Raw genomic sequence first — 8793 nt, forward strand, 5'->3', positions numbered from 1 at the left:
GCTTCCGTGCGTCGTATATGATACACACTCTTTCTTCTTTCTCAACCATCAGTAGGAACTTAAGATTCATGAAAGCTTTATATTATTCATAACGTATGGAAAAAGGACGAATTAAAAATCTGAAAGCAAACTTAGACCTTTAGGACAAACTTATTAAAAATGATTTGGACTACCAAGGGTTAAATTATTTATCTTCAAATAAATTTTAAAGGCGATATCATTTGGTCGGTAGTTCGAATGGCAGCGAAGAGCGTTGAGCATAGCCAAAGTTGAATGCAAAATAAGTAGATTCTTTCTTATATTCTTTTACTTGTTTCAGTCATTTGACTTCAGCTATGCTGAAATCTTTAGTACCGCCTTTAGTCGAACAAATCGACCCCAGGACTTATTCTTTGTAAGCCCGGTACATATTCTATCGGTCTCTTTTACCGAACCACTAAGTTATGGGGACGTAAACACACCAGCATCGGTTGTCAAGCGATGGTGTGCGGGGACAAACAAACACACACACACACACACACACACACACACACATATATATATATATATATATACGACAGGCTTCTTTCAGTTTCCGTCTACAAGGCTTTGGTCGGCCCGAGGTTATAGTAGAAGACATTTTCCTAAGGTGCCATGCAGTGGGACTGAACCCAGAACCATGTGGTTGGGAAGCAAGCTTCTTACCACCCAGCCTTATTTTTTCTTCTGTCCTTGCATCTTAAAATGACATGGGTAGAATTTAAATAAACACAAAAATATGAACATATATTTATTAAAATAAATAAATAAATAGCACGTTTATATTTACCGTCATTCAAACATTGGATGCTTTTTGTTTCTCAATTTACTGCTGGGATTATCCAGTCAAAGAAAATCATTTAAAACCTACATATTGGTTTCAAACTTTGGCACAAAACCAGCAAGTTTGGCGGATGGATTAAATCGATTTCATCGATCTCAGTGCTCGACTGGTACTTATTTCATCGACCCCGAAAGGATGGAAGGCAAGGTCGACCTCAGCGGAATTTGATCTTGGAACGTAAATACGGACGAAATGCTGCCAACTATTTTGCGCAGCGTGCTAACGATTCTGCCGCCTTACTTTAAGCAGACAGATTGACAATCCTCTTAGCTAATAATTAAGTACAACTTTTGTCCATATTCTTCCATTCACTAATTAAATGGGAGTATTTGTGACATTCTTTAACTCTTTTAACATGTTTATTCCTTCTCATTTAATTAGGATGTATAAGGAAAGATAAATGAGATTCAGGGCCATTTTAATAGCGTTATGGGACACCCCGCCGCCGAGCAAAGCAATGTGCTGGAGCTTATCATACATAACCACATCATACATAGATTAGCATTGGGTTCGCTAGACTGGTGGGGGAGCTCGAGTCACAGTCCAATGTGCTCATGTCTTAAGACGGCACTGATGAAATTGTATGATGTAGCTGCTCTTTCAAGAACATTAACTACTTAAAATGAAAATTAGAAATTAAAATGAAGTCAGGAAGTCAAGAAGCCAAGAACTTTGCTTTATTTTCCAACACTTTTGCATTGCACTTTCAACTCCACGAGCACAGGACCGATGCTTTATTTAGCGACTCCGAAAGGATGAAAGCAAAGCTAACCTTAGCGGATTTGAACTAGAATCGTAGAGAGCTGGAATGGTAACCACAAAACAATTTAACCAATGCTCTAGCGACTCCGTCAGTTTGAGAAAAGAACAAATAACAGAGTACTAGAACAGGGTAATTCCACCCCTAGCTAAAATTGGAACTGTCCAAACCATTAATTCTTGTTACTTGAAAAAAAAAAAATTATAAGGTTAACTCGGTTTATTCTAAATTATCCTGCTTGTGTCATTTGAAATATAATAAAGACAAAATAAATTTTAAATAAATGTATTTTTGTTGTCGCATATGTAACGGCCTTGTTGAGACTTTTTCTTATTAGCATTAAACGTTTCGGGTCTCAACGAAATTGAAGTTTAATACCTTTAAAACCCTGATTCAGCACCCAGTCATGACAACACACAGAGTTTCTATAAAATTGGATCCATACGTAAGCAAAATTGAACTACTCTCTTCTTTACATGAAAAGTTTTACCTAAACGGGATCGAGAACTAGAATCAAATTATGAATGTTTAGCAATTAATAAACAGCTGTTTGTACAGCCTAAGGTGTATATTTTTTAAATTTAAAAATAGAACTGTTGCAACTGAGAGAATATAATACTGGTTTACGTCTGTAGTTTAGAATAATGGCTAACCTTAACTAACCTTTAAGTAGTGGGAAAGGGTTGCATGAATACGCATTCGAGCACCATCAACCTAAATAATCTCTTTTTCTTAAGGGTAACTTCTTGTTATTTTCACTTTAAATAAGTACAAAAACCGTAACAATTGTTGATCTCCCTCAAAATTTGCGTCTTCCGTCTCCCGCTAGATCATCTTACCAAGGCTCTACTCTCATTCGACGAAACTATGGGTTGGAAGAAGCCTCGTGGCAGGCTCAGGATCAGATTACTGGACGTGATTGGGGAGGATCTCCAGAAGCACGACGTCGCCTTGGAGGATGCAAAGGGCTTGGTACAGGACCGCCAGCGATGGAGAGCACTGGTTGACCTTGTCGGCTCTACCACGGACCACTAATCTGGGATGACCCCAGCCTCATCAAGCAAGAGCATGAAGCGGCAGCATCATTGCAAAGTACCGTAAAGTATTCACCTTCCTTTGGTGATAGTCATATCCATATAAAATTTTTGAAACCTCAATTGATGATGTTCATTGTTCTCCAATGAAAGATCGATTCATAATATCTGCTGTTTAAGTGAACCAAGAAATGTTAAAATCACATCCGTAGTGACGAGAAACACTCGCTCCTCAAACTGTCTCCTCTGCCTTTCCTGACTACCATTGCTCATTAAGCTAATGATTATTTGATCTTCACCATAAATCTTAATTAAAATATTTTGGTCCTCTACACTGAACATTTTCGTACTCATCTAACCGTTTATTTATGCGGATCTGTATCTCTGGGTATCTCTTTTCTTTTCATTATCTTTAAATGTGTTATTTTGTGATAAAGTCCGAAACTTCAGACAGCTTTTAATTGAAATGGTTATAGAGTCCTGAAGTTGGTTCAGTCACAGAGAGACTGTATAGGTGTATTAGTATCCTCTCCGGATCAATGAAGTCGTTTGTATGTTTTTATTGTAAATCCTTTAATTCTAATTAATATATTAAGGCGGTGAAACTGGTAGAATCGTTACCGCGCGAAACACATTCTCAGCAGCCTTTCTTATGTTTTTATATTCCGAGTTGTTCAAATTCCTGTCAGGGTCGATAAAATAAAGCACTAGAGAAGTGCTGTGGTCGATGTTGTCAACTTCCACCCCCTTTAAAATTGCTAACTTTGTGCCAAAATTAGAATTATTAAGGCGACTAGATGGTAGAATCGTTACTGCACTGGACAAAATGCTTCACAGTATTTCGTTCTTTTTACATTTTGAGTTAAAATTCCGCCAAGGTCACTTTGCTTTTCATCCTTTCAGGATTGATAAAATAAGTACCAGCTGAATACTGGGGTCGATACAATCGACTCCTCCACCACCAACAGAAATCGCTGGCCTTGTGCCGAAATCTGAAACCATTTTTTTTTCTTTTCTTTTTAGATTACTGATTGGTTGAACAAAACTCTCTGTTTAGATGATTTCGAGTTTGAATATAATGAACGTTCATTGTCCATTCTTCGATCGTTAATGAATATTAATTATATCACGGATAAAACTAGCGAATTCCGAGTCAGTGATTTAAATCAGAAAGCCCAAGAATACAAATGTGAAAACAGAATCTTGTCTCGAGTGTTAAACTTTATGGAACTGGAAGTGGGTAACAACTCCAAATGTTCTAAGAAATATCTGGAAATATTATGCGAACTTGCTCGTCTACTAAACCTTAAAAATTTATCAGAAACTAGTTATATGATGGGTAAGTATGTTTAATTTTTGAATGATAATTTTCATATCTATCTTTTATCGTTTTGGAAATTAACATTCCATATCGGGAACAGTGGATAAGCAGCATCAAACTCTTTAGTTATGTCTTTAGGTTCTAGTGAATTAAATTAGCATATAATAGATTCGAATTTGTGGCTTTACACTGTTAGAATTAATTTTTTATACTATACTTTTTATTTGATCCGCAGAAGTTGCAAAGGCGCGGGGTGGGGTCGTGAATTGGCACTTAACATATAAGTACCGAAGTACAAAATTTTCGGCCTTTGAGTCATTTTGTAACTTCTGCCAACTAACTTAATAAATATGTACATACTTATGCTTTTCAGTTCTGTTTACCTGTTTGTATCATTATACCTATTTCATATTACATCTAGTACCGTTGATAAGCAAGAGCTGCACACCAGGAAAGTTAAGACAGCGATATTTTTTTTTAATCGCCGTTTGAAGTGATTTCAATAAACTAGACGGCTTGCGGAGCGTGTGGACATCCTTTATCCTACACAATGCAAAGAAAACTAGTCTTCCTTGTAATACAAATTAATTTTTATTCCTTTGACATGATTGCATATTTGAATTTAGCTTAAATCTATCATTTTTAAAATCAGCTAAACGGCTGATTATGGACGGTAGGATTCTGTGAATGGCTTGTTGGTTTTTTTAATTTTTGCTTTTTATCTTGACATTCATTTCAGACTTCATTCTGTTGGTTTTTGTATTAAAATATATATATATATATATATATAATTTTCTTTAAAAATTGATTTTGTATTTGCTTCGCAGCTTTGATAAATCTTAGAAATGAAATGCAGGTGGTTTCCGAACAGAAATTCAAATTAAAACCCAGTATTGACAACCACTTGAGTATGAAGATCCTCTACGGCCTGACACATTCTACATTTTCTAGGATCTTCAGTTTTTTTCAGGAGTCAGTTGTAGGATTGGAAAATGGTTTTCAAAAATTCATTACATTAAAGAAAAAAATAAAATCTACTGGCATTGACAGAACATTTGTCCATCAGGCTATTCTGAATAATATGAAAGCTAAAGGCAAAATTGTGAACAACACTAATTCTCTTGTATGTCGGTTGACAGAGTTCAATAAGTTGCCATTAAATTTGAGGTCGATAAACAACGAAATAAGTAACCTAGAATTCTATAAAAATCAACTTCAAAAAGAAGTTGATGAATTGCTGAAACAAACGAGTTGATGCCTTCTCTCTATTTTAACCACAATCGAGAAAACATTTTTGGACGCTTTAGATTTTGACATTTGAATTGTTTTGTTTTTTTTACCCTACCCTAGTTATTCCTACTAATAAAGGGGATGTTTTAAAAATTAGTGTGCATTCCTTGTTAAGGGTTTCAAAAATAATTGTTCGTTAAGATTTATACTTTTAATATTTTAATTATGCTTTTGACATTATATGGAACGTACTGGCTGAAAAATAAAAATAATTTTACTCTGTGCGAAGATTTACTTTTCTTCTTCTTCAGAACTCTTAATATGTAAATCTTGCTTGGTTTGTAAGATTTACCATTGAAACATAGTCAAAGAAAATAGTTCTAAAAATAACTAGTTGAAACTTAAACATTTTATAACCGATGTTTTCTTGTTAAAACGCAAAACTGTAAACACTTATTTTATAAGATGTTGGAATTCAACTGAGAATATATAGCATTCAATTACTCTAATGGTTTAGGAGGCAGATAAACAGATTTTCAGGTAAACGACAGCAGTGAGATTTATTTGTTGCAAACGCCAAACGTAGTAGGTAAGTAGGATCTAAGAATGACGGAATGCAAGTTATTAGTGACAGGTGTTATATTAGTTTTAAGGCAGGCACCCGCCCACCCTCCTCCTAAAGTTATGGGTGGAGTGTATTTTTACTGCCTTCTCGTTTTAATCGAGTTTAATTTTGAGGTGGTAGTGGTGGAGTATTCACCATTTCTAAATCTAAGTTTGTTTACACCCACGAATAACAACTTGGTAGCCTCGCTAGTTTATGGATGGCGATGTATGCAAATGATTTAATCTTTATACATGTGGAATTTAATAGCTGCTGCTGTGTATACATAGTAGGAATCTGGTACTGAAATGATATTTCCTTGACTTAAGATGTAGTCGTCATCTTGATATATTTTAGTTATCGAGTGGGGAAAGACAAACTAATTTAAGCCGATAATTTTCCATATTAAAGTTACTGTTACTTATTTTATACAGTATTCCCGTTTAGTGACACATTTTAAGGGTACGAAATTGTTAGAAATGCCTTTCGTAAGACATCGTTCTTCATCCAACTTGCTGTTACCGAGTCTCTCACGCATACAATTGTCATCCTTCGAACGAAAAAGATCTGTCAGGCTACCGCTACTTGTATACAGTAGCTCACCTGGTAACGTCTGTGAGCAAGTCAGTTGCATTTCCATCGTTAGTAGCAGACAGCTACTAATTCCAGCCAATCACTGGCTGGTACTCTACTTCAAACCAAAACTATTCTTTCCTCATTTGGTGCTTTCAAAAGATAACCTGGGCGTCAGCGTTTTCTGTTTCTATGGCAATGAAGTGAAATCATCTCAGTTATCTAATTGTCTAATTGCTTTTCCTTTTTTAGCATCGAATATTATTAGCAGTTCTATTTCTCGGCTTGATCCTACAGGATTATTTATTCTTAGGCTTAACACTAAGACCTTACAGGGTTTTGTACCATAATTTCTCAAATAACTAAATCTTTAAGCTTTGCCAGAGTGGCATCTTGGTCAGTCATTTCACAACTGGAGTTTATTTATTTACTTTTTATTTGGCACCGACTACTTGTGTATTGGTATACAGACGAAACTAGTTAATGTTTATTTAAATCTTTATATCGGCAGGTGCTTATGCACTGGATGTATTTGAGTGAGACAGTTTCACCATAATACACCGAGAAAAATAGAGCAATCTTACGTAATTTTAGAAAGCTTGAAGCTGTATTAAATCTGAGATTATATATCACAAGAGTCTACGGTTCTATTATGTTACTAGTATTTATTTTACTGGCCCAGAGGTGGGCAAAACGAAGTCGATTTGTGGAAAATTTTTTTATCGAGTTGTCGGTTTGAAAAGATGTTCAACGTTTACATTTAACGGATTCTTTTACCGTTTGTATATTGATTTCGTCACAACCACTTTTCAAATTCATCGGGAGCTAATAAAATAAGCATCGGTCATCTTTTCTATTATAGGCACAAAGCTTGAAGTTTTTGGGAAGGGTTAGTAGAATGCATTGACCTCGGTGTTCAATTTATTTCATAGATCCCGGAAAGGTCAAAAGTAAAGTCGACCTTGGCGGAATGTGAACTCGGAACGGAAAGGCGGACAACATGCCGCTAAGTATTTTGTTTGTCGTGCTTACAATTCTCCCGACTCTCCACCTTAAAGAGTATCGGTATTAAGCTGTGACTGACTCCTATACCACTCGCTCTATTATAAACATTGGACTCTTACCAGGCAGAATGTTGAGGCAGTTGAGCGATACGTGTCTTTACTGTTTCCAAATCAGACGGCCTCCACTAGTCGGCTCAGCCAGACCACTCAGGAAGACGGCTAAAACATGACGCTAAGGTGATAGCACGAGTGTTTTCAGATACATTGGGCAAGCCGCATGTTTCGTTAGCTTGCTGTAAAATCGGAGCAGTATTTCTCTCCCACTATGTAATTATTGCTGTTATTAACTGAAACAGGCCAACACAGTTTGTCTTTATGTAGGATAAATTCTTCTGTATAATGTTCGCGGACGTTGTTCAGTTACTTCTTCGCGCAGCCCAAGAAACGTATTTTCATTCACCAACTCGATAACTAAGTCTTAAACTCGCGGTATCCCTAATGAAGTAATTTCATTTTTGTTTAATGAAATAATCTAACCAAATTTTAAGTGATTCCTAGCGCATCATATATTAAATGTTCTTTTTGAATACATTGACTACCTGAAAAGTAGCAAAGGGAGGAAAAGCAATTTAGACAAAACCACACATGCACTTACAATCTGCTAAATTCACGTGTGATTAATACAGTTTATTTTCTATCATGTTATTGATGTAACAAAACGGTTATTTAAGCATTAAAAAAAAAAAAACCTGCTTCCCAGCTGATATCCATTTCCTTTACTTCATTCACATATAGGAATGCTTTCTAGTTGGCACGAATAACCTTTTTCTATTGAGATAGTGCACGTCATAAACAGGGTCATGCCACTACTAATATATGCAGAGAAGATTTTTAACATGTGTAACGAGTCGAAAAACCTCGATTAACTGAAATTAATCATGAAGACAGTAATTGAAAGAAATACTAGCAAAATATATAGATGATGTATGTGGGAGTGGATCTTCTCATTTTAAAGTCAACTGGTGAACGCAATGGACACCTCAGTCTTATTAGACCTGTAGTGAAACCTCTCTCTCGGGTTTTTATTTACGAATGATAACGAAGCGGCTAACATCTAGCCTTCGACCGCTTGGACCGCTGTGTCCATCACCCTGATTGGCTCTTATTTGCGCGGCATTTGTCTCCAGTTCTGTTTCGCGCCAGGGTGCATACCTACCAATCATGGCTTTCAGTTAAGGTCACATGACAGTTTTCTGCCTGTTTCGTGAGCCCCTTTTTATCTATAAATAGCCCTGCTTCATCCACGCCAGTTTGTCGCGACCTCAGACCTTTTCAGGTCTAGTCTCCTTTGGTTCGCACGGTCGTTCTTTACAGACCTCTTCAGCAAAGTGTATTTTCCTCAGAT

The 8793-nt window shown here is 36.2% G+C and overlaps 1 protein-coding gene across 2 annotated transcripts in view; it reads left to right on the plus strand.

Annotated features, from left to right (window-relative positions):
* The first annotated feature begins 1909 nt into the window (after positions 1–1909).
* The window catches only part of LOC106882645 (uncharacterized), an 8814-nt gene continuing 1930 nt past the window's right edge, over positions 1910–8793 (plus strand). The window contains exons 1-3 of one of the 2 annotated variants that reach the window (XM_014933385.2): positions 1910–2067; positions 3680–3995; positions 4805–6879. In XM_014933385.2, the coding sequence (XP_014788871.1) occupies positions 2029–2067; positions 3680–3995; positions 4805–5232 (783 nt within the window). In that variant the 5' untranslated portion in view covers positions 1910–2028 and the 3' untranslated portion in view covers positions 5233–6879. Of the gene's footprint in view, positions 2068–3679; positions 3996–4804; positions 6880–8793 lie in introns of those variants that run through there. The other variant, XM_052966360.1, reaches the window with a different exon arrangement.

The sequence above is a fragment of the Octopus bimaculoides genome, chromosome 3, assembly GCF_001194135.2.
Source record: "Octopus bimaculoides isolate UCB-OBI-ISO-001 chromosome 3, ASM119413v2, whole genome shotgun sequence".
NCBI classification, from domain to species: domain Eukaryota; kingdom Metazoa; phylum Mollusca; class Cephalopoda; order Octopoda; family Octopodidae; genus Octopus; species Octopus bimaculoides.